This window comes from Cydia fagiglandana, chromosome 1, assembly GCF_963556715.1.
Source record: "Cydia fagiglandana chromosome 1, ilCydFagi1.1, whole genome shotgun sequence".
Classification (NCBI taxonomy): domain Eukaryota; kingdom Metazoa; phylum Arthropoda; class Insecta; order Lepidoptera; family Tortricidae; genus Cydia; species Cydia fagiglandana.
Window position 1 is genome coordinate 7,784,547 of NC_085932.1, and position 27,198 is coordinate 7,811,744.

The following is a 27,198-nucleotide window of genomic DNA, read 5'->3' on the forward strand; positions in this document are numbered from 1 at the left end:
GTGGAAAAAAAACACAACGCCAGTCAAGAACGGAATTCTTAATTTGAATTTTTCAGATTTTTGAGTTGCCTAGTCCATTGGTTGGAAAGCCCGTTCGAAATTTAAACTTATTTGCAATATAATAAGGTCGTATTTTGTAGATCTCTCTCATACTTATAGTAGGCTATTGAGATAAAATTAAATATCCCACAAAAATAAGCAAGCAGAATTAAACTTTGTGTCAAAGACATAAGTCATAAATTTCAATGCCAAAGTTTTAACTAAGGATCTTTCTCGTTAAAATTACTTCCTAGAATTGACCAGTGTAAGCATCAGTTAGCTAGCCCTAAGCAACCAAAGATCAAGCTGCTGTTGAAAAACTAATAAAGATAAAGTTAAGCTGATAATTTTCCCGCCGTCTCCATGCTTCTTTAAGTTGGGTATTGACTGGTCAGCTGCCTGTTAGCTATAGTTTTCGCGAAAATCGCCAGGACAGAGGTGAAAATTTTTGTATGAAAACTTGCAACTTTAAATGCATTTTTTGACGAAACTATTGCAGTCTAAAATGAAGTCAAAATCAGTCCATCGACTCAATTTTTTGCAAGCTTTCTAATGGTACCCCGCACGATTCTTACAAATGAAAAAAGTTTCAGCCTACCCCTCTCAACCCCCTAAATTTCCCCCTGTAATAAGAAATAAGCAGTTTTGACTTATTTACAATATGAGTGGTGGTAATTGCTATAACTGTTCCAAATTTTAGGTATCTATGTCAAACGGTCTCTGAGAAAAACGTATTTAACTGATTTGCAAGACCGAAGTGATCCCATAAGTGTTCCGTAAACAAAGTTTTGTACGGAACACTAAAAATGAATATGTTACAGTCATTTTTCCAAAACGGTTCCCGCGTTTTTTCTTTGAAACGATGGAGCTTAACCGCGAACATTTGCGTGCTATGATATTTTATGATTTTAAATTTGGTTTATCTGAACAATTGTGTTTGCAACGATTGCAGTCAGCGATAAGCGGGCCACTCACACACCTGCCTCAGGGGCAATATTGGAATTGGACCTTTAATTTCCTCCTTTATTGTGATGTGTGTAGAGAAGCAGGGGCAATTTTTAGATTAGGCCTGCAGCAGGGCGGCAGGGGCGCAAGACCTTCCTAGCTCCCTAGATTGTATCTGCCGCCCTGCTAGGTTGTTACATGTGTAGTACGATTGGGACAATTTCAGTCAGTTCATTGGCGACTACCGAACCAAACGGAGGTCACTAAGTCACAATGAATAAAGAACGTGAAATTTGGACACGGATAATAGATGTATATAAAGGCCGGCCACCCATGGGATAAACAAAAACAAAAAATATGCCTCTTTTCTGCAACCAGTTCTCCAATATTTTTTCTTTCTTTTTTTTTCGGTAGCACAGAAAGTGCCAAGGCGATACCAATCCTTTGGTGCTTTGATAACACAGGAGCCTTTCTCGTCGACGTGCGTTCAGCAGTACTATCACTTACACACTGAGTGGCAGGCTAGTGTGTAGAAAACAGCCTAAAATTGCTCCGACCGCCGTGCGACCGGTATTGCCCCTGCGGCAGGTGTGTGAGTGGCCCGCTATAGGAGATTCTGCTCCTTCACGGGCAACAGTTTTTAGATGGTTCAACGAATTTAAAAGGGGTAAAACCAGCCTCGAAGGTGACCACCGAAGTGGTCGCCCGCAAACAGCAGCAGGGGTGCGAAGCTCGATCCTGACTTCGGCCAAACTCGGCTCCGCTCGGCTCAGCATTGCTCCGAGCAATTATTAGGGTTGGCACCACTTGACTTCCTTTTGCGTGCACGACCACAGATAAGATAATCACTTGAATTTTGACAACCCTAATTAGCCGAAAGGGATAGTGCCATGTATTAGAAAGGGATAGCATGATTCGACCCTGAACCGCTGTCAAACTTCGGTTTTGTAGGAAGCTTCCTTTCTGTACGGTAGTACTATTATTTATTCTGTGACAGCAGTAACTGCAGAAAACGTGTGGACTACTGAAATGTTGGTGCGAGAAGATCCACGAATAACATACAAGGACATAGAGAAGATCCTAGCGGTCAATTCGGGGGGCGTTAATATAATCCTACATCAATATCTTGGAGTGAGGAAGCTCTGTTGTCGTTAGATCCCGCGTTTGCTCAAACAAACTGATGAAGTTGCGATTTCTGCCCTATCGGATCAAGACTGGCAAAAATGTTTTCAAATTTGGTTTAGATGAATGGAACTTTGAATATAGAATGATAGAGAGTATTTTGAAAAAATGTAATATAAATAGTGCTAATATCTTGAATAGTTTTTCTGTATCTCATAACTTATCGAGTGACCCACGTATGGCGGCTAGATGGCGACTGCGCCACGCGCGGCTTATGGCAAACCCCAAAATTGGGGTCGAACGGATGTACTTTTAGCTACCTGTAGCAAAGCGACGAAATCGCGGAGAGAGACACGCCTGCTAAAACTTAGCATGTTCAGAGAATATAATGGCCGACGAATATTTTCACCGCGCCGTGCTTTGTTGTCTCTTGTAGATTGCTCGTAGCTCGTAGGTATCTACTTGCGCCATCCACGACGCACGCAATACATCCATGCTCCTTAAGGACAGTGGAGATCAATGGAACATCGTTGTTTTAAATAAAAGTCAGTATGAAATTTTTTTTTTCGCTGTTTACAATTTTATCGAGGACTAACGGGTTGGCTTAAAGTAATGAGAATTTTTGTTTTCGGACATAAAGACAAAAAGACAATGGCCATGGATTTCTGGATGTTATATTGAAGAACTATGCAATATCCAACATTAGAACCAAATTCAAGAATGAAGTAATTGGCCTCCCTTGTGTTAGTTTACGTAACATGCTTCTGACCGTTTGCTTTTCACTTTGGACAAACTACCAAGTACTCTCTGACTGATCGTTTTGTAATTACACGGTAAAATTTATTTTATTCTATAATATTTTTGCCTACTATCGCAATATACATATCAGAGTATATAATATTTGCCAAAATTCTTCGATTGATTTAAGTCTTGGGGATATTCTAGGGTTGGAAACGTTTAGTCGTTTTTCCGCGAGAGCCTAAAACCAGTTAAAAACGTCATTGCATACATTTTACCAAAATATGATACATAAACAATTTTCTCTAAATATCAATCAGTTGCAGATTTCATGAAAATGTTAATCATTTAGCAATTGTGAATATATAATAAGATATTATATAATAAGATAATAACAAGCTAATATGCCGAAATAATTAAAATTAACGGCAATAAAACAGTTATGGAATGTAAATAAAACGTTGTCCAAAGCATGACGCAGAGGGTTTGAACACAGTTATGAGAAATCGGATGTGGGAGATGTTATAGTATATATAATGTTTTCTTGTAATTTAAAATATGCTCTTGTTTGTCACTGTAAAATTTCGAAAACCCACAGCTATTGTCTTTTTTTTTATATTTCCGAAAACGAAAATTCTCATTACTTTAAGCCAACCCGTTATATTAACTATATTTCTCGAGGCCTTTCTAATGAGACTAAACTAAATGTTCATATCAGATCAGCTCCAGATTTTAGCCTACCTAAAGTGGTGCTACTGGTGCTCGACGCGGTCCCAGTACATGTCATCTTGAAACTTAAGTCATTGTCAATAGAGGTGACAGCAGGGTGTCATCTATTGGGCATTAGCATGTCGAGCAATAGTACCACCACCTTATATTGTAAAGTCATTACGGAAGTACGAACTTTGTACTGAGTGAATTGCAAAAAAAATGTACATAGTTTTTAAGCACCTGTAATTAGTCTAAAGTTAATTGATTCCATTTGTGTTACGACAGTTAACCCATTTCTATTTAAGTTAGATGCATGAAAGTGTGTTAGCATATATATGCTATAGACTTATACCGGGTGTGGCCTGTAACATGAGCAAAAAATTAAACTGTAGGCTTGTACTCCTCATTCTGACCAACATTTGTTCAGCGACTTTTAAAAATAACTTGTGGTTTGATTTTTAATACACTTTAAAGTTTATTCTAAGGCGGAATGTATTGCGAATTTTGTTATGTTTAAGACGTGACGAGCAACGTCAATCACAATCATATGGCGTGCCGATGGCGTCCATTGAAGATAATATTTATTTTGTATGAAAAATAGGGAGTCTAAATACTTCATAATTTTTAAGTTGTTGAACAAAACTGTCACCGTTTGAGGAGTACAATCTATGTTTTAATTATTTGCTCATGTTACAGGCCACACCCGGTATGTAAACGAATTAAGTACAATAAATACAATACAATTTACATAGTTAATTTTCGTAACACAAATAAATCAATTAAGTTAAGACTAATCACAGCTTCTTAACTGCGCTTAATTGCATACAATTTTTTTGGAATTCACTCTAGTACGAAGGTACGTACTTCCGTAATTACGGTCACTTTATACACACTAAATTTCAATAGATCAGACATCAGGGAAGTGCTAAGTGGCTCTATTGTATGTTATTACAATATTTGAATTAAATGTAAATATGCATACTTATAAAAAAATGCGATAATTATATATTTCCTTATTAAGACCGATGCCATTTATTAAAACATTTAGAAACTTTTGTGCACAACACAATACAAAGCAATTCTTACTTAAATCAATTCAGCCTTGTGATGGTTAAGAGAAATTTAATCAAGCGTTCCGACCACACAAACACTTTGATTTCGAAGTACCATTCGCGACTAAGTATAACCTCCTCTAATATGAAACTTAATATAATACCTATTTAATATATTTTCGTATATTTAATGAAGAATTCCAACGACGTCGCTCTGGTCAGCGTCTAGTCATAAATTATAATATGGATGTAAAGGGGACTTTACTATTTATAAATAAAAATAATTTGACCATCTGAGATTTCCTACAGGCGATGCGTCCAGATTATATTTATTTAAAATAAAGTAGGTACTAGGCACAAGTCTAAGTCTATACTGTAAAACTTTTCGGTATCGTACGCTACTAGTTACAATTGATATAAAAAGCCAATCAACGTTTCGGAGGTCAGTTACCGACCAACTTCCGTTCCATAACAACCTATTGGCATAAGCACCGACACGGGCCATCGGCAAATATGAGGGCGTTGTTGGTGTTCGGAGTGCTGTGCCTGGCGGCCGCCTGCATGGCTGACTCCGCGCAGGACATGGCCGTGGCCGAGAGCAAGGGCCACCATCACGAGCACGGCGGCGGCCATGAGCACCACGGCCACCACCACCATCATCACGGCGGGCACGGACACAAGGGCCACAAGGGCCATCACCACCACCACAAGGGCCACGAGGGCCACCACGACAAGCATCACCACGAGGGTCACCACCACGAGCACGGCGGCGGTCACAAGAAGCACTGGGACGAGCATGACCACCACGGTGAACATCATGAGCACGGCCACCACCACAAGGGCGGCAAGCACGGCCACCACGAGCACCACGACAAGGGAGAGCACACCGACGGATACCACAAGAAACACCACAAGGATCACTTCCACAAGGATCACCACTTCCACGATGGACACCACAAGGAGGGCAAGCACCACAAGCACCACCACCACCACGGCCACCACGACAAACACGGGGGACACCACAAGAAGGGCGGTCACCATCACGAGGGCCATCACGAGGGCCACCACGGCCATCACGGCCACCACGACAAGCACCACTACGACGAGGACCACCACGGTCACAAGGGCCACCACGGCCACGAGGGGCACCATCATCACCACCACGACCACGGCAAGAAGGGCGAACACGAGCACCACAAGCACTGGGGCCACCATCACGGCAAACATTAATAATAATAGCTGTGTTACTGTTATGGCGGCGTTCGAAGAAACGCATACACCAAATATTAATTTGTTATTGTTGATGTTTTTTTTTATTTTTATACGAACAAAATAAACAATTATTTTATTACTTACTAATTATGTTATAATTTACATCCTTATACTAGCATATGTAGGTATATCTAAATTAATTAATGGGCCATGGAAGAATCTCAAGAAATATTAATTAAGTAGGTATTTTTATGAAAGATAACTGCTCTCACAAATTTGTGGAAATTTTTATCCACCCTTTAGGATTAGACGAATATATTATGTAATAGACGTTTTCAAACGTTTGAAAATGTCGAAATATTATATCTATTCGTAATCGCATTTAACAAACAAAAGATGGTTAGTTCTTTTTAGGGTTCCGTAACACAAAAGGAATAAGGAATAAACGGAACCTTATAACTCTCCGTCCGTCCCCGTCCATCCGTCTGTCCCTCAAGACCCTTTATCTCGGGATAGTGATCCAAAAGACTCGAGCCCTGTTAGCTCTTTTTTTAGGGCTCGCCTCATCTCTTGACGCCTAAAGGCTAAAAGCCTTTTCTATTTCATTAGGCTTTTAGCCTTTTAGGCGTCAAGAGATGAGGCGAGCCCTAAAAAAAGAGCTAACAGGGCTCGAGTCCTTTGGATCACTATCTCGGGAACGCGTGGAGGTATCGAATTTAAATTATTACTATATGCTCAGGTCTACAGTCCCTTGAAGCTGTGAAACAATCAAATTTCTAAGTTAACGTAAAAACAAGATACGGCTGTTTATGCAGCAAAAAACGTATATTTCGACACTTGACCGAGAACTACGAAATTTGGCTATTAATATCGTCTTAAACTAGTAAAACTAAAAAAAATCTTAGAAACCTATCAACCTTTTATCTCCGCCTTTCCAAAGAACTGTCTGGCTTTAATTTCCCGATTCCAAGACTATGTAAGTTGCATAACAACTACAACAAAATTGAAGTGTTTTGCACTCCTTTAAACAAGTATAAACGTCAGCTTCACAAAATATATAGTAGGTACCATACCTATACTTAGTTAAGTAATTAGTTAGTATTTATATTTAATTTGTTAATACAAAATATTAGTTTGCATTTGCATGCAGGGTTTCCCTCTATTTTATTGTACACTAAGCTCTTAGTTATTAAGAATTTAATAGTTTTATGTAAGCATCAGTGTAACAGTAAACCAATAAGAAAAATAAAATAGATATTAAACTACAAGTAGGTGCAGGGAAAAGTCTGAAAACGAAATTAGTAAAAAAAATGTTAGGGGGTCTAGCCGCACTCCCATAGTGAAACTGCCCCTGGCTGAAATGTATACCTTTCTTAGGCGCGTTTAATTGTCTTATTAGGTACATATAAGATATCGTTTTACCAAATTTCAAGCCTAGAATCCCCTTGGTTTGGCAAAAAAAAAATTTGGTTTTCAAATCGTTTTTATTTTTTTGTAGCTAAACTAGTGGTTCTATTGTTTTGAAATTTCGATGTTACATGCACCTAATAGTAGTTCATTTTCAACCCCCCCCCCCCTAAAATCATCCAAAAATTACCCCGTTTCCTCCTACGTCATGCTACCATCATCCGATGTCCAGACCCCCCCCCCCCCCCAATTTGAAATGACGTAATTTATGAATAGCCCCTTGTTAAAAATTTAGTAATGTACGGAACCCTTGGAACGCGAGTCCGACTCGCACTTGGACGGTTTTTTAAATACATGTATACTTTTCTTAGTTATTTGTTTTTAATCAATTAAATACGAGCTCTTCAATGACTCATAACTGTCAGTCATAGCAACCGTGACCGTGACATTGGAAAATCAGTCTTAACTAACCAATGGCTAATAATATGTTAAAGTATACGTAGATACTTTACTAGTTTACTCTTTGGTCTGAACTTGGAATTTATTACGCGAGAATGTACTGTACGTACGGTATTTAGTACTGAAAATACGGTTGTAATGCGTGGTCTCCTACTTTACATAGTTACTTGAATTCTGCGTGGTGGGGCAGAATTGGGATCTAAAGCGGATAAAAATCCGCAGATCTATTTTTCAGTTGACGTTTGTGGCAACATTTTGTAGGTAAATTATGCATTATGTAAAAAAATATCTTATCTATTATACATTTTCCGCAATAGACGCCGTGTGAAAGATTTTCAAAATTGCCATTTAAACTTTGCTGTCACTACGGTATTCGATAAAATCCCGTATACCTACCATGAGGGAAAAATTAAGAGCCAACAGGAGTGGTCAGTTCTCCATACAAACGTACTCGTCTGTTTCCTCCGTGGGTTTTGATGCTGGAGCAATGATTTTTTCAACACAGATTAATATTGTCAATATTCGGACCGTTTTCTTTTTTTGATATTTTTGTTTTTAAGGCGCTAGAGCCCTTCAAAAATGGCCAAAATGGCCTCATTGACTATGCCGCAATGAGAGGCGTAGTATTCAAAACTGATATCGATTAGCCAAAAAAGCAAAACGGTCCGACACAGATAATTTCATAATCATTTAGATTTCCAAATTTGGTACGATTGGTTAAGTTTTGGAGGAGGAAACATTCGAGTACGAAACCTCGATTTTTGAGATTTTTACGCAGGATTTTTCGCCTTGTCCTTATCGCACTAGTTTTAGGGGCCACTTCCGTTAGCGAGACGGGTATATTTACCAAAAATATTTAAAACTCAGCTCCTGTTTCGTCTTAACACCGTGTTGCGAAAACCGTAGGGACCCTGGAGGACTCACGCAAAATCGCCTTTTCATACAAACGTTGTCCTCGTCTAGGATTAGGATATATTAACATTATTGAAAATATTTTGAAACTAATTGTTGTATATTAACCAGCGCTATGCCCCTACGTTCAAATTGTTTATTAGCTATTTATTATATTGTTAGGAGTATTTAAAAAATTTAATGATATCTGAATTTCGCTCCTAATTTTTACATTAATAAAATATCGAAAAAAAAAAATTAAACTTTGGGGCATAGCTTTGGTTAATATGCATCAAATCATGTCTGAATATTTTACATAACATCAATATCCAGAGAGGAAAATAGGGACTACGTTGGTATGTCCACTTTCGTCTTAAGAGTCTTACTTAAAGTATAGGTATAACTTCCGAGAAACTAATTGGTACAGAATACGAGTTATTTTACCTACCAGAGCATACTTACCTACGATTCAAACGTTCGAACCCATGACCTCCGTTTTGAGTCTTATTGCTCGGCTACCAAGTGCTACCTGATACTTAAGAAGAAGGCAGAAGATTCCAATAGTCGATAACTACATATACCTACTTATCCTTCTTAGATAGGTAAGTAACATAAATAAAGAACTTCTGAAATAACTAAGCAAATTTTGTTATCTTAACGAGTGGAGATGGTTCGCCATAATCAGGGCCCATTTGTTTTTTCCACACTGTAGTAGGTATCGTAAAATTAATCATATTTAGGTAGTTACCTACTTTTTTAGACAATACGGTAACACGGTAGAGCAGCTATATAATAAATCACAACTAATAACAGATAACTATTTCATTTATTTTGTTCGTATAAAAATAAAAACATCAACAATAACAAATTAATTTTTGGTGTATGCGTTTCTTCGAACGCCGCCATAACAGTAACACAGCTATTATTATTAATGTTTGCCGTGATGGTGGCCCCAGTGCTTGTGGTGCTCGTGTTCGCCCTTCTTGCCGTGGTCGTGGTGGTGATGATGGTGCCCCTCGTGGCCGTGGTGGCCCTTGTGACCGTGGTGGTCCTCGTCGTAGTGGTGCTTGTCGTGGTGGCCGTGATGGCCGTGGTGGCCCTCGTGATGGCCCTCGTGATGGTGACCGCCCTTCTTGTGGTGTCCCCCGTGTTTGTCGTGGTGGCCGTGGTGGTGGTGGTGCTTGTGGTGCTTGCCCTCCTTGTGGTGTCCATCGTGGAAGTGGTGATCCTTGTGGAAGTGATCCTTGTGGTGTTTCTTGTGGTATCCGTCGGTGTGCTCTCCCTTGTCGTGGTGCTCGTGGTGGCCGTGCTTGCCGCCCTTGTGGTGGTGGCCGTGCTCATGATGTTCACCGTGGTGGTCATGCTCGTCCCAGTGCTTCTTGTGACCGCCGCCGTGCTCGTGGTGGTGACCCTCGTGGTGATGCTTGTCGTGGTGGCCCTCGTGGCCCTTGTGGTGGTGGTGATGGCCCTTGTGGCCCTTGTGTCCGTGCCCGCCGTGATGATGGTGGTGGTGGCCGTGGTGCTCATGGCCGCCGCCGTGCTCGTGATGGTGGCCCTTGCTCTCGGCCACGGCCATGTCCTGCGCGGAGTCAGCCATGCAGGCGGCCGCCAGGCACAGCACTCCGAACACCAACAGCGCCCTCATGTTTGCTGGTATCCCCTGTCGGTGTTTGTTTTGATAGGTGGTTAAGGAGAGGAAGTCTACCGGTAACTGACCTCCGAATCATTGATTGGCTATTTATATAAATTGCAAATCGTAGCGCAGTGAACAAAAAGATGGAGAAATTATTCCGCAAGCCTTCCGTCGCACTAGTTCAAGGACAATGCAAATAACTGCACGTTAATCGACAAGTCCATATAATTAGTTCATCGATCGACTCCTAGCTTACCCATCTCTGCACACTTGAACGCAATATGTAGGTACCTAGTACCTAAGCATAAGGTAGGTACACGTAGCACATATGTACATATGTATTCACAGCTCTCGGCGGTGCATTGTGTTCACTCCAGTTCACCCGAACTGCACCCGACATCGCATTTAATTTACACACTTGATTGACAGCTTATGAGCTCGGATCGATCGAAATTATCTGCTTAGTGGATCCTTTCTCGTTCGGAACACCGCTATTTGGATAGCGCTAAACAATTCTTCCGAGTGACTACTCGCGTAATCCTCGCCCTTGTTGGCTTGTCCGGGATCTTTTCAGTGTAATATATTTCTGTTTGGGCATTCAGCTTGATTATGCACGCTTATGAGTTCATTGCGGTCTTTGTAAACAGCTGAATGTACGCCTACCTAAAGTACCTAACCATTGAGGTGTTTTGATTCAATATACTATGAGTATTCATTGAAATTGGGTTTTCCGTTTTGTATTCAGATGTTATACGGCTCTTTATTACTTCGGGATTTAGTTACACTTATCTCATGAGAATCTAGACACGCGGCAGCGTGTCAAGCCAAGTTCAAGCAAAGGAACTGGCTAGCCAGCGCCGAGTGTAATATTACACGAACCACTTGGTGCCACTTTTGACCCTTCTATAACTCAAAACATCTTTGACGTAAACACATAAAACTACGTGTGTTTAATTATATCCATAAGGATATCTAGAAGCCCAAATTTCATGAAGCTAGCTCAAACGGTTATAAAGGTATGAAGGTCAAAAAGTCGTAAATTTTAAGACTGACTTATGACTTATAGTACCTAAACCTAACCTACTTCCAGATGACCTAGAAGGATGAAATTTGGAATCCAGCTTGGTTATTGTGTGTAACCGTAGGAAAAAATCTAAAAATAAAATAAAGTTAAAAAATAGGGGGGGTCCCCATACAAAAAAACCACTTTTTATTGGGACTGACATATAAGTACCTAAACCTAACCTACTTCCAGATGACCTAGAAGGATGAAATTTGGAATCCAGCTCGGTTATTGTGTGTAACCGTAGGAAAAAATCTAAAAATAAAATAAAGTTTAAAAATAGGGGGGGTCCCCATACAAAAAAAACCATTTTTTATTGGGACTGACATATAAGTACCTAAACCTAACCTACTTCCAGATGACCTAGAAGGATGAAATTTGGAATCCAGCTCGGTTATTGTGTGTAAGCGTAGGAAAAAATCTAAAAATAAAAAAAAAGTTAAAAAATAGGGGGGGTCCCCATACAAAAAAATATTCTTTTATTGTAGCGTTGGAACCGTTACAAGCAGATATTTGAAACTACCCCAATATATGTATTATTATATTTGCTATATTAAAATTAAGTTTAGTCAAAAAATAAGTGGTGTCCCCATACAAAAAACTTGTAATACGCTCTAAACAACCGGCCAACGGTGTGTTGTCGGCGGCGCGCGGCACCACATAATTATACAAAGAACAGAAGTAAAAACCGGGCAAGTGCGAGTCTGACTCGCGCACGAAGGGTTCCGTACCATAAAGCAAAAAAAAAACAAAAAAAAGCAAAAAAAAACGGTCACCCATCCAAGTACTGACCCCTCCCGACGTTGCTTAACTTTGGTCAAAAATCACGTTTGTTGTATGGGAGCCCCATTTAAATCTTTATTTTATTCTGTTTTTAGTATTTGTTGTTATAGCGGCAACAGAAATACATCATCTGTGAACATTTCAACTGTCTAGCTATCACGGTTCGTGAGATACAGCCTGGTGACAGACGGACGGACGGACGGACGGACAGCGAAGTCTTAGTAATAGGGTCCCGTTTTACCCTTTGGGTACGGAACCCTAAAAACCATACAGCGGAAACACAAGAAAAAATATTAAATCTCAATACCTGCCTAGTTTTCTTTACAAAAAGTATTGATATCCCACCAAAAACATAAATGTAAAAAAGGAGAGCCAAGTTCAATACAAAAATTATGCTTGGCTGTGGGGCTCGCCGCAAAAAGAATGGAGATCTAAATGAGTGCCACTGCCAAGTTCTATGCAAAATCCAAATATGTATTTATAGGAACAAAATAACATTATAAACAAGTATTAAACTCTATTTCTTTGCTTTATTGGATACCTATAACAATTGCTATTATTTAAAAAAATGTGAGATCTTAAAGTAGGTTAGATTTGGCTTGGCCAGGTTTTATCAGAATTACAATTAAAATGATTGATATAATGAAAACTGGCCAAGTCAAATCTAACCTACTTTAAGATCTCACATTTTTTTAAATAACAGCAATTGTTATAGGTATCCAATAAAGCAAAGAAATAGAGTTTAATACTTGTTTATAATGTTATTTTGTTCCTATAAATACATATTTGGATTTTGCATAGAACTTGGCAGTGGCACTCATTTAGATCTCCATTCTTTTTGCGGCGAGCCCCACAGCCAAGCATAATTTTTGTATTGAACTTGGCTCTCCTTTTTTACATTTATGTTTTTGGTGGGTATAAGATACCTACTAGGTACATATACCACCTAGGTTACCTAGGTTAGGTTAGGGTGCTAGGTTAGTGTAGTGTACTTGCTTAATTTAGCTGCTCAGAATAGCTTATATTGTAGGATCAGCGTTCAAACCAAAATACTTAGGTTCATATATGTTATTCCAGCATGTCATTTTAAAATAAAAGCATATATTTTCGAATGTAAGTAAATTGCTCTGATAATTAGCTTAAGATAATATAAAATGTAAAACGTTCATAAGTGCTTGTTACTACATAGGCCTACATGAATAAAGTATATTTGACTTGACTTTGTATTTAAATGACGGCGCTATTATTGTACGTACGAGTAGTTCATATGATGTAATTATGGGTGATAGTCGGTATTAATCGGGAGTGATTCTGAATTCTGAAATCACCTTACACAGCTATTACAAAGTATTTCTATTTGCCAAACTACGGTCCGTAAAAGTACTGAGCTGAAAGCAATATTCAGGAGGCCATTAAAAGTTTCAAAAATCTCATCGTACTCTGTTAAAGCAACGTGCATCTTTCCTGCAATTTTATATAGCTGTACCTAGGTAACAGTTTATAATAAGTTTTTTTTTAATCCGATTGGTCTCTACAATAGCGGTGACACTTCTTTTGAACAGAAATATTAATTATGTAACTAGTCGTGTTTAAAGGAGACCCATAGCCGACGTCAATAGAAACTCATCAAACTCATCACCGCCGCGCAGCCGGCCACAATAAGTTCACGACCGACACGCTCTGTCGCACTCTTTTCTAAAGGTGCACTTTCAATCGAACTCATTTTCAAGGCCGCACTGACCTTATAAAGTGCTTTCGTTTGCGCAACTCGTATTTGCGGTTAATAGAGCACCTACATACGCGTTCATACTTAACTTTTTACGAGGTTAAGTATTGCCTAGGCTCCTTTTTTGGCCCAGCACTATTACCTAATTGTAATGTAGGAAGAAGAAAAAAGAGGAACAACCGGAGCATTCATTGATAAGAAATTAATTCCGTCTTAAGTATTCTTTCTTTACCTTCATGTTTGGGTATGTCTCGCGGGTTCGTAGGAAAATAAGCCAGAGAGTAGGGCTCCTTGGCACAAAACAGATAGGTACAGAAATCAATCTACATACAAAGCGCGCTCGAGCAACGCACACATAGACACTGCTCATGGACACGATATCTCGGACCGGTTGGGACCACTGCGAGCGCGAATGCCATCCGCTTGCGACACGCGTCTGTGAACTTTTTTATGCAATAATGGAGAAACAAAAAAAAAGTTATTATAACTGTACAGTGGACGGTTGTTTAAATTCAACATTAAACGGTGAATTATCGTTTTTTAAGCTACCAGTGGTTTCAGAGAGAATGCGAATGCGAATTTATTACATTGTACATCATAATGCGGATTTATTACACTTTAAAATATAATAATCGTGTATTTCGCCAATCTCAAAATCATCGCAAGTCATTTTCTATGACAAATTTGTAATATAACAATGACATTAAAATTAAAATACCTATTTGAGTTATTAATGTACTTTACTTTTCATACCTACCTACCTACCTTTTCATGTTATTATTAATTTATGTTAACATTCTTCCCGTTTCATCCTCAACAATAAATCAAACAACTAGATACGAGATACGATACGATAGATACGAGTGCCACTACCACGATAGTTTTTGTGCATAAGACATAGTTCGCAACCCTAGAGCAACCGCCGAGCGTAGGTATGAAAAGTAAAGTACATACATGTGATTGACTTCTGTTCCTATCTGTTTTGTGTCCTTGGCTTGTCCCTCTGAGGACCTACCGTGAAAAACGAAAACTGAAATTTCTTTATCTCTACCTCTCTATCGCTCAGATTTGCACGAGCCAGGAGCTCTAGATTGGCATAAATTTAAGATTCAATTGGCGTAATAATAATTGGCTATTTGTCTCTTATACATTCAAGTCCGTAGGTTACCTACCGTGTGTTGTGTGTTGTGTTAAGCCTTCAGGTAGTAGACAAAGTAGATTAAATGTACGAATTAAAATCGAATCGAATTGGTTGTTGATACTGTGGTTTGAATCTTCACTTCACTTCACTGGACATCGACAGCGACGTCAAAGCCCGAATATCTGCTGCTTGGGTCAAATGGCGGGAGATGACTGGGGTTATTTGTGACCCCAAAATGCCGATTAAGTTGAAGGGACAGGTCTATAAGACCATCATTAGACCTGCCCTTCTGTACGGCAGTGAGACTTGGCCTTTACTAGAGCGGCACAAGCAGGAACTGCGTGTCACGGAAATGAAGATGCTACGGTGGATGTGCGGAGTTTCACGCAAGGATCGCGTCCGAAACGCCCACATTCGGGGTAGTCTTGGCGTCCGTGACATCGCAGACAAGGGGTCATCCATTAATTACATCACACGTTTAGGGGGAGGGAGGGGGTCAAGAAAATGTGACATATTGTGACATGGGGGAGGGGGGAGACACAAACTTTGTGACGTCACTTTAACTTCATCAGTAACCGAAAATTTATTTAAATTATTTTATTCGCTGTACATTTAAATAACAAGTTTTTAAAACGATAATCGTTTTTATTCGTTTAATTTTCTTTCCTAAGCAGTTTTGGGTTATAAAATTACCAATATTTATAGTGTCAAAAATATTTTGATAAAATATTAATAATACTTAGGTACTTACTTAATTCGATTTGGCGATTTCGTAGAAAAAATGTGACGTCACACTAGGGGGGAGGGGTTTGCCAAATGTGACCAAGTGTGACAAGGAGGGGGGGAGGGTCGAAAAACCTAGAAATTCGTGTGACGTAATTAATGGATGACCCCCAAACTGCAAGAGTGCCGCCTTCGTTGGTATGGTCACGTCTCGCGCAGACCGGCAAGTTACGTGGGTAACAAATGCCTGGCCGCCGCCTCCTCCCGGTACGGGAAGAAGAGGCCGGCCCAAGAAGCGATGGCTTGATGTCGTTAAGGAGGACATGCGTGCCAACGGACTCACCACCAGGGATGCCGAAGATCGGGCAAAGTGGTCACGAAGGAGTCGGAAGGCGGACCCCGGGTCCTCGCGCCCTGCGCGGGGGCACAGCCGGGTTTGACGCCAGGATGATGATGATGATGATGATGACTGTGGTTTGAATATTATTTCTCGAGGAGTGTGTTCGTTTTATAAAAAATCGTGCCTGGGTAATAATATCCTGTCCCAGTTCCAGTGTTACACAAACCGCTAACAGACTAATGCGCTTAGGGCTTGCACGGCGACACTCTTACGCGACTTACGCGCTAAGGCGCTAGGCGGTGCACAACAGAGGGATTCCAACCTCAAAACACTTACATTAGGTCCAACCAAACCAGTATTCGTGTGATCTCCAGATTCGTAATAACATATGTAAACGAAGCCCATGCTTATTCTGGTTAACGAGTGAGCGATTGGTAAGCTATGAGAATGATAAGAACAGAAAGGGTGAATCTTCGTACAATCCTGTTAGTCGGCATTACGTCTTGCCTAATACTATTAGTCAGCGATGACTCCTATTACAACTGATACGCGTAGGTATCATGTTACTTTATAATATTACCATATGTTTGATTTATGCTAAAATGACTTAAATGTTTAATGAATTCCTATAATCTGAGCTTTTTATTGAATACGTTTTGTTGTGCCTAATGTGCGCATTCAATTAAAAGTTATTAAACAAAAAATCATAATTTTATATACCTCTAGATATCAGTTAGAAGGTACCTAGTTACCTACATCTAATTGAAGGTTTACTTACTTCATAAATCAAAGATTAGTGTAATTAATTACAAAACTGCTTTTGCTCCACACTTGCATTGTAGGTAGGTAATAGGTATACTGGTATATACATATAGGTAAGTATTAACATAAGGTACCTACGCGCACAGTTTTGTCGCACGTTTTGAAGAACTCTAATACCTTCAAATCTCAATATGTAGACGTCAATTTAAGTTTGTTAGGAATTAATTTTATGATATTGAAGCAGATTAAATTTGAGATTCTTATTGGGATTAGACTGATTAGGTGCAAATATAAAGCCTAAATTATTTCCCGGGTAGGTACATCATTTCGGCCTAGACGTGTGCGCCGATTAAAAAATGATAGCGGCGGCGTTTGCCAAAAAATCGGCGGCGGCGGCGTGATTTCGGCGTGAAATCGGCGTGACCTTGACTTTCAGGTTTCTTAAGAAAAATCATTAATTAGTTGTTTTTCTTGAAAATTTGTTCAATGCAGGTTGCTGCTCAGTCAAACTACGTATAATTTGAATATGCTGTGAGTAAAATAGGGTTTATAAATGAATATAGGATATAATCACTTGATTTCCCGGGTAATTGGCTTGCATTAAGAGGTTACCTGGTCCCAATGACCTTCGATCCGATCTGTAACTCTCCGTATTCTCAAGCTTTCCATGGCTTATCCTATTAAAAATGACGTACTTTAACAAAACAGATCTCCACATATCCTTGACATTTGCTAGACATAGTGGACTCCTATAGCTTCTTTTTAATGTTTTTTTTGTCGTACACAAACACCAGGCTCACTGAGACGTATTTTCTTTCTCGTGTTCTCATTGCTGAGGCTCTCGACCACATATGTAATTTGTCTCCATTTCGTGCGGTCATAAGCCGTATGGACTGCACGGTGCAGACTGTCGCTAGCCGACCTCTTCATTTCATAACGTTTGACCATCTCACACATGCTCTAACTCGAGCACGTTTGCCATTCATTCGGCTTAAACTCGTGTGTTTCTCCACATCATGCGTTGGATAATATGTCCGAAGAATCTAAGATCTAACCCATGGCATGTTGGGAAGAGATGAGTGGCGATATAGAGCTCTTTGAGAATGGAGGGGTTTGTTCTTCTAGCTGTCCAAGCAGCACGAGCAGCAGTCTTCGTTCGTTCGTTTACAGTTGAAGGTGAATACTTAGGATAACTCAGTTACTTTAATTGGTGTGTCAAATAGTTTCTGCAACTGGCTATTCAGTTTCATTCAATTAATAATTGACGTATATTTGACAACAGTGACATAAATAATACAAACAAAATCATATTTTAATCCAAAAACCAACTTGAAATAGCTAATTAACAACACTCAAGGTCACGCCGATTTCACGCCGATCATTTATCGGCGGCGGCGGCGTGGTCAAAAAGCCGGCGGCGGCGGCGCGCCGGCGCGGCGCACACGTCTTCGGCCCTTGTTAGATTCACTAATTCATATCGATGCAGCATCTGTAATTAAGAAGGTACGCGTTATATTTTACATGTGCCTTTGGTACAATCGCTTTGACCAATCGCACGGCTTGATAAACCGACAAATTGGTCCAATAAGCACTCCTCAGTCGAACAACTTTGTTAAATCTGTTAATTTATGATGAATCTCGATTACCTCTGTACTATGAATTCATATTGTCACAAATGTAAATATCTTTTCTTTTGTGTCTCGCCTGCGAGATGGACTACCTGTTCTTTTCTAACTGTATTTGTTAAAATATTTATAAATAAATCTAAACCACTATTTATTAGGTATACATAAGATGCTCAAAAATTCAATTAAAAGCGCAACTAGTATCGATTCCATTGTTGACACTTAGAGTCGACATACAATCAGAAAAACATTCGCAGATTTGTCTCGTCACGATAAGCAGCTGCCAATCTCTTAGTCTCTTTTATTGGTACGTACAACTAATGGAAAATTAACTCCGTATAATACGGCGATTATCCGCGTATGACTTAATACAGGACGGTCGGTAACAAAGGGCATAAGCATTAAAATAGCTAACAATGGTCGGGATTATCCGGGCTAACCAACAATATGCCCACCGCGTCCCCTGCACATAACATATCCACATATTGTCGCAATCGCGAAAAACGACGTAAGTCCGCATTCAATCGTGCATACATATGACGTTGCGGGATACAGCCTGCTGACAACATTTGCCAAATCTAACAATGTGGTTCCTACCCCAAAACATCGGCCAGTACCTATGCAATTTACATATTTAACGTAGTATTAGAGAATTATATTCTAGCGTAGTATGTATACTACTTAACTAAAGAGAATATTACCTATTATAAAATTCTAAATCTTACTAACATAATAATTGTCATGCAACTTGCTTTAAAAAAATGGTTTTGCGAAAGCATGGTATAACTTTTGTAGTATCTGGTCATTAAGAAGTAGACCCTGAAAATCTTGATAAGCATATCAATTTTAATACTTGAATTTGCTGTGGGGTTGTGTACTTATAAAATTTGTCTCGTTAAAAAATTTTGGTGTTCTAAGTATATAGTTTCTACCACCGCCTGCCCCAGCCTGTCCACAGCTTACCCACCTCATTGTATCTGCAACATGGTTTGGACTATAGGTATTGAGTTTCTACCATTTCTAATACCATGTGGTGTATGCCTCTGATCTTGTAACCATCTGTCACAATGCACAGACAGGTTCTGGACAGAATTTCGGCCTCGAGATTTAAGTTTGACCTATTTTCTCCATCACCGCGGCCAGTATTAGTGTAAAAAGTAGGTAGAACAGGTACGTAGGCAGGACAATGGCATTAAAGGTTGTGGTTGTACCGAGTAATCTGGCCTAGTGTCACGCATCGTCGAGTGCGGCCAATATTTGCCGGAACGCGACACCGTGGAGATGTTTCCGGCGCTCTAAAGTATCATATTAACTGTCCAAACATTGCATCGCAGCTGGCCGACACGACTAATTACATCAATTACTGGCAAACAGAGCTGCGCTTGGGTTTCGGGCTCCCACCTTTGTCAATATTTGCAGAGTTGCGCCGCCCCGGCGAGTTGTTCTGTATTTCGTTTATAGCGAACATTCGCTGAAGGCGAACCACTGTTACACTGATATCCATTGAAACACAGTTGTTACAGATTGCGAGGTCTCATTTATATTGTATCTCCTACAGCGTTAGCTCTGTAGATATGTTATAGGAATAGCAGCCCTTTGCCCAGCGCGTTGCGGACGCGCGGACAATCGACTATCTAACCTAATTCAAATCTAGACACGCGGCAGCGTGTCAAGCCAAGTTCAAGCAAAGGAACTGGCTAGCCAGCGCCGAGTGTAATATTACACGAACCACTTGGTGCCACTTTTGACCCTTCTATAACTCAAAACATCTTTGACGTAAACACATAAAACTACGTGTGTTTAATTATATCCATAAGGATATCTAGAAGCCCAAATTTCATGAAGCTAGCTCAAACGGTTATAAAGGTATGAAGGTCAAAAAGTCGTAAATTTTAAGACTGACTTATGACTTATAGTACCTAAACCTAACCTACTTCCAGATGACCTAGAAGGATGAAATTTGGAATCCAGCTTGGTTATTGTGTGTAACCGTAGGAAAAAATCTAAAAATAAAATAAAGTTAAAAAATAGGGGGGGTCCCCATACAAAAAAACCACTTTTTATTGGGACTGACATATAAGTACCTAAACCTAACCTACTTCCAGATGACCTAGAAGGATGAAATTTGGAATCCAGCTCGGTTATTGTGTGTAACCGTAGGAAAAAATCTAAAAATAAAATAAAGTTTAAAAATAGGGGGGGTCCCCATACAAAAAAAACATTTTTTATTGGGACTGACATATAAGTACCTAAACCTAACCTACTTCCAGATGACCTAGAAGGATGAAATTTGGAATCCAGCTCGGTTATTGTGTGTAAGCGTAGGAAAAAATCTAAAAATAAAAAAAAAGTTAAAAAATAGGGGGGGTCCCCATACAAAAAAATATTTTTAGTGTTCCGTACAAAACTTTGTTTACGGAACACTTATGGGATCACTTCGGTCTTGCAAATCAGTTAAATACGTTTTTCTCAGAGACCGTTTGACATAGATACCTAAAATTTGGAACAGTTATAGCAATTACCACCACTCATATTGTAAATAAGTCAAAACTGCTTATTTCTTATTACAGGGGGAAATTTAGGGGGTTGAGAGGGGTAGGCTGAAACTTTTTTCATTTGTAAGAATCGTGCGGGGTACCATTAGAAAGCTTGCAAAAAATTGAGTCGATGGACTGATTTTGACTTCATTTTAGACTGCAATAGTTTCGTCAAAAAATGCATTTAAAGTTGCAAGTTTTCATACAAAAATTTTCACCTCTGTCCTGGCGATTTTCGCGAAAACTATAGCTAACAGGCAGCTGACCAGTCAATACCCAACTTAAAGAAGCATGGAGACGGCGGGAAAATTATCAGCTTAACTTTATCTTTATTAGTTTTTCAACAGCAGCTTGATCTTTGGTTGCTTAGGGCTAGCTAACTGATGCTTACACTGGTCAATTCTAGGAAGTAATTTTAACGAGAAAGATCCTTAGTTAAAACTTTGGCATTGAAATTTATGACTTATGTCTTTGACACAAAGTTTAATTCTGCTTGCTTATTTTTGTGGGATATTTAATTTTATCTCAATAGCCTACTATAAGTATGAGAGAGATCTACAAAATACGACCTTATTATATTGCAAATAAGTTTAAATTTCGAACGGGCTTTCCAACCAATGGACTAGGCAACTCAAAAATCTGAAAAATTCAAATTAAGAATTCCGTTCTTGACTGGCGTTGTGTTTTTTTTCCACAATAGGACACATAGAGTTAGTAAGGCGTATAGAGATAATAAAGTCATTTAATATTTATGAACAGCTTTGGCCTCATGTATAGATTTTATTGAGAGTATCTGATTCGTCGAAACAATATACACAATATTCCTTTTCATTAAGTACCATTACATTTCTGTATTAATTGTATAATTATAATATATATTAATTATATTCAGTACTTATGTATATTTTTGAACGGATCGGTGAGCAACAAGATTCAGGGCTATAACCGCGAAAATAGAAGTTCGCAAATTGCGAGCATTTTTCTCTGTCACTCTAATTACGCCTTCATTGGAGTAAATTGCGAATTTCGGTTTTCGCGGTAGCCCCTCAGTCCTGTTACGAGAAAATCATTTTGGAAGACATTAATAGTATATGACAGTTAAATATCACAGTTTTTAGAAACAAAGGTAAAATTGACGAAATATTTAAAGTAAGCCGATCTTGTTTTTTAGCAGTTCTAAATAATATTAAAGTCTATATATATGGCATAGAACTAGAAACAAAAAAAAAATGAGTTCTAAATTCAAATTGAAGGAGTATACATTTATAGTATTATAGGCCAAGCACGCACCACGATTTTAATTTTTGCGACACGATTTTAGAATCGCGCTGTAATATATCGCAGCCGTAACTTTTCCAAGTATTTTTAAGTACAAGTGTCTAAGTCGCAAGATCCAAAAGCTGAAGTCGCATTGGGCCGAAAGCTCGAAGCATCCAGGAGGTCAGTTCTAAACACAGGTAATTAATACAAGTGTCTAAATGCGAAGGCCGGAGGCCGAGCTCCGCGTAGGGCCGAAGAAACACAGAACTGACAGCCTGGACGCTTCGGGCCTTCGGCCCTACGCGGAGCTCGGCCTTCGGCCTTCGCATTTAGATACTTATACTATTGTTCTGTGTTTAAGTACTAACATCCTGGACGCTTCGGGCCTTCGGCCCTACGCGGAGCTCGGCCTTCGGCTTTCGCATTTAGACACTTGTACTATTGTTCTGTGTTAAAGCACTGACATCCTGGACGCTTCGGGCCTTCGGGCTACGCGAAGGTCGGCCTTTGGCCTTCACATTTAGACACTTGTACTATTGCTCTGTGCTTAAAGCGATGACATTTTGCTAAAGCTCGGCCTTCGCACTTAGACACTTTGTACTATTGTTCTGTGTGTGTAGTTGAATACGGTATCCTAAAAACAGGCAAACAACCTCTGTAAAATGTAACGATGCGAGCGGTACGGCTACCATCAGTTTGGCATTGACATAAACGCTACCGTGGGCGTGAACGTAATTTACTTTCTATGCATCTCGCTCATACTGACATATTAGTGCGAAAGAGATATACCTATAGGAAGTAAATTACGTTCACGATATCGTTTATGTCAATGCCAAACTGATGGTAGCCGTACGGAACACTAAATGCCTCGAGCTATCTCGGGCTTGGCCAAATTATTTAATTTTATTGTAGCGTTGGAACCGTTACAAGCAGATATTTGAAACTACCCCAATATATGTATTATTATATTTGCTATATTAAAATAAAGTTTAGTCAAAAAATAAGTGGTGTCCCCATACAAAAAACTTGTAATACGCTCTAAACAACCGGCCAACGGTGTGTTGTCGGCGGCGCGCGGCACCACATAATTATACAAAGAACAGAAGTAAAAACCGGGCAAGTGCGAGTCTGACTCGCGCACGAAGGGTTCCGTACCATAAAGCAAAAAAAAAAAACAAAAAAAAGCAAAAAAAAACGGTCACCCATCCAAGTACTGACCCCTCCCGACGTTGCTTAACTTTGGTCAAAAATCACGTTTGTTGTATGGGAGCCCCATTTAAATCTTTATTTTATTCTGTTTTTAGTATTTGTTGTTATAGCGGCAACAGAAATACATCATCTGTGAACATTTCAACTGTCTAGCTATCACGGTTCGTGAGATACAGCCTGGTGACAGACGGACGGACGGACGGACGGACAGCGAAGTCTTAGTAATAGGGTCCCGTTTTACCCTTTGGGTACGGAACCCTAAAAACCATACAGCGGAAACACAAGAAAAAACATTAAATCTCAATACCTGCCTAGTTTTCTTTACAAAAAGTATTGATATCCCACCAAAAACATAAATGTAAAAAAGGAGAGCCAAGTTCAATACAAAAATTATGCTTGGCTGTGGGGCTCGCCGCAAAAAGAATGGAGATCTAAATGAGTGCCACTGCCAAGTTCTATGCAAAATCCAAATATGTATTTATAGGAACAAAATAACATTATAAACAAGTATTAAACTCTATTTCTTTGCTTTATTGGATACCTATAACAATTGCTATTATTTAAAAAAATGTGAGATCTTAAAGTAGGTTAGATTTGGCTTGGCCAGGTTTTATCAGAATTACAATATATATAAAATGATTGATATAATGAAAACTGGCCAAGTCAAATCTAACCTACTTTAAGATCTCACATTTTTTTAAATAACAGCAATTGTTATAGGTATCCAATAAAGCAAAGAAATAGAGTTTAATACTTGTTTATAATGTTATTTTGTTCCTATAAATACATATTTGGATTTTGCATAGAACTTGGCAGTGGCACTCATTTAGATCTCCATTCTTTTTGCGGCGAGCCCCACAGCCAAGCATAATTTTTGTATTGAACTTGGCTCTCCTTTTTTACATTTATGTTTTTGGTGGGTTTTAATATCAAATGTAAGCTCGACCTTGTGCCCAGAATAACCTGATCTTGACTTCTGTTCCAAATACTCAACGAGAGAGCTCACTGATACTGGGTCACATTGAAAGTCTGTGAATAATACCGTTGACGCCTTGGCGGCCAATGCCCATACCGGCGAGCTCCTCCCCGATTTTCTCGACCCGTTTATTATATAACAAGTACCTCTACAACTTTTTTAAAGTAAAATTAACATACATAAATAATTAATTAGTTCATCAAGGTTCTCTCTAACTTTTCCTATTGATTTTTACTTACCTAGTTAAAATAAATTAAAAAATAATAAAGTTTTAACATTTCCTTTTTGGTTATTACTTAGGTATATGGTTATATGACTTCTCGTTTAATTTTGATCTCACGGCGATTTGAAATTTTGAGTGGCTCCTTATTAATAGGTACGTAACTGTTGAAAATTTATAGAAAAGGTTACGGGATTTTGGTACCTAAGCCTTGTTTATTATGAATGTAAATCGTCAATTAAACTAAAGGGATCTGTTTTTATGTGGTAGGTATTTAATTGATATTTAGCTTAGTAGCATAAAAGACTCAAGCTCTGTTTGAATAAGTAAGTACCTATTACATTTAAAAGCAAGATTGACATACATTATACATAATATAATAGATAGGTACCTAGTACCTATATATTATATTAAAATATTTAACAATTAAAACTGTGAAGTACCTACCTAATTAGAAAAACAACTGTAGGTACTTATTTTATATGTAGCTAACAATCTCTATAAATGTAGATTATGCTAAGTAAGTAGGTACCTGTACCTACTTTGTTGTAGATATTGTACCTACTTATCCTATTTTTATTTTAAATGTACTTATCTATTAGGTACTATCTGTACGTGTGTACTCACAGACTACGGGTCTGAGTATATACTCGTATCAACAGTGTATATATGTAGGTAGGTATTCGGATTTCGGATAAAAACGTTTTTTTATTGTAACATAAATAAACACATACAAAACAACTCTTAAATCCGACATATCTTCACAATCTAATGAAAAACCCACAAAAAGCTCTGTTTTTTTGTCACCGATCCGTCCTTTATTTCTCTGTGTTCGCGCGTAACTACGCGGGTTTAAAGTATTGTTAGGAGCAGTAAGCTGCAAAAGGCTGTCGCGTCGCAAGCCGCCGCCGCGGGCGCAGCTTACAGTTCCAATTTGATCGCTGTTAGCAACCGCCTTCTAATCCCTCTGACGTCTACGAAAAGACATCATCTTAGAACGCATATCTCGTATTTAAGAAAATGTGGGCGGTAAAAAGCTGCAGATTTTGAGTCGGGAATTAGGTACCTTCAGGTAGATAGGGGCGGAAACAACGTCAATTCTGCGGTTTATCATGTAGGTATATATGTATCAGGAAAACCAAAGCCTCTGATAAAATTCCCGCGGCAGTTTTCTCTAAATACTTCCCAAATTTCATGGTTCAGCATTTCCACAACAATTTGGTAGCTACTTTAGCAACAATTTGGTAGCTACTTTAGCAATGATTTAGATTTTAGACCTAATAGTAAAATTGAATTATTTAGATACCTACGTTTTTTTGAAAAATGCCTAGGTGTATTTACCGCCTTGTCAATAAGTCTCGTGCTTTTTACAAGCTTTTATTTAACTGGCCCTGCCGGGCGAGCATATTAGGAGCATTTCATGGGCTGTCCCGTACAAACGCATTTCATTTTCTGTGTTGCGACTTTTTTTCGGCATTTAATGCAGGCGATTATTTTTCTGTGCTTATTTCTGACCAAGGAAGGAAAAGGAAACTCTAATACCTGCAAATATTCAGAAAATTTGCGTTTGTACGGGACAAACGGTAGACAATTTCATGGAATATTCCATTATTGGCGCAACAGAGGATCTCGCCCGCGAGATAGACTTCCCAACGCCCTTTACTTAATACAGTTAGAAAAAGACGAGTAGCCTATCTCGCCCGCGAGATACTGTCGCGCCAATCATGTGCTAGGTCTACTGTTAGTATGTATGTTGTATGTTAGTGTGGTCCTAATCTTGGAAGCTAAATGTGACCCACTTCCCGATTTCCCATTGAGCTGAAATTTTGTATCCATGTGTAAATCGGATGACAATGCAAATATTTATGTATTACCTTTATTTTATCTTATTATTATTATTTATACTGATGTACCTAAGGCATAATCCTTTACCATCGTATTTCCACGGAAATGTACGAACGTATCATGTTATTTCAAGTAGCATGACAAGTAGGTATGTTCCTTCTGCCCCCAAACAGGTCGCCCGCTACCTTTTAACAGCCTCACGCATTAAAAGTTATCTACTCCGCAGCGGGGGAGTCATGGTACAGAACAAAATTTGGCTTCAGTAGGTAAGCGACTTTCCTTCAACTCCAGTTTAACTTTTAGCTAAAAAAAACATTGCTAGCATAATCCATGTATTGGCAGTATTTATTTACACATTTTCCTTCATAAGTCAATTTTATTTCACTATGTAAAAAAAAATGTTTTGTAATGTTCAATTCAAGCTATTTCAGATGATACCCCACTCGACCTAGTAAACGTGACTTTGAAATGTTGCCCCCTCTTTATATTGGGCAATTTACATAATTAATAAAAAAAAAATCACTTCCATGAGTTTGGGTTATCGTTGTTCATAACTATCCCCAAATCGATAGCTTCAGTAGTTCTCGAGATATTTAGCAATGTGACAGACGGACGGACAGACGGACAGAGTCGCACCATAAGGGTTCCTTTTGTACCTTTTTGTTACGGAACCCAAAATTCATACCTAATAATTAATTTTTATTTGATACCTACAAACCTAAGATGTACCTACACTTGTACAGGCATAATAAATACAAGAAATTGATATTTTATCGTAT

The 27,198-nt window shown here is 38.9% G+C and overlaps 3 protein-coding genes across 3 annotated transcripts in view; 1 reads left to right on the forward strand and 2 right to left on the reverse strand.

The window, feature by feature from the left end:
* The window catches only part of LOC134663473 (E3 ubiquitin-protein ligase TRIM9), a 287,295-nt gene that overhangs the window by 161,335 nt on the left and 98,762 nt on the right, over positions 1-27,198 (reverse strand). The window lies entirely within an intron of this gene.
* Positions 5,052-5,930, forward strand: LOC134670456 (histidine-rich glycoprotein-like). The gene has a single exon (XM_063528286.1). The coding sequence runs from the start codon at positions 5,121-5,123 to the stop codon at positions 5,835-5,837; it is 717 nt and encodes a 238-aa protein (XP_063384356.1). The 5' UTR covers positions 5,052-5,120; the 3' UTR covers positions 5,838-5,930.
* LOC134670467 (histidine-rich glycoprotein-like) lies at positions 9,384-10,295 on the reverse strand. The gene has a single exon (XM_063528296.1). The coding sequence runs from the start codon at positions 10,219-10,221 to the stop codon at positions 9,505-9,507; it is 717 nt and encodes a 238-aa protein (XP_063384366.1). The 5' UTR covers positions 10,222-10,295; the 3' UTR covers positions 9,384-9,504.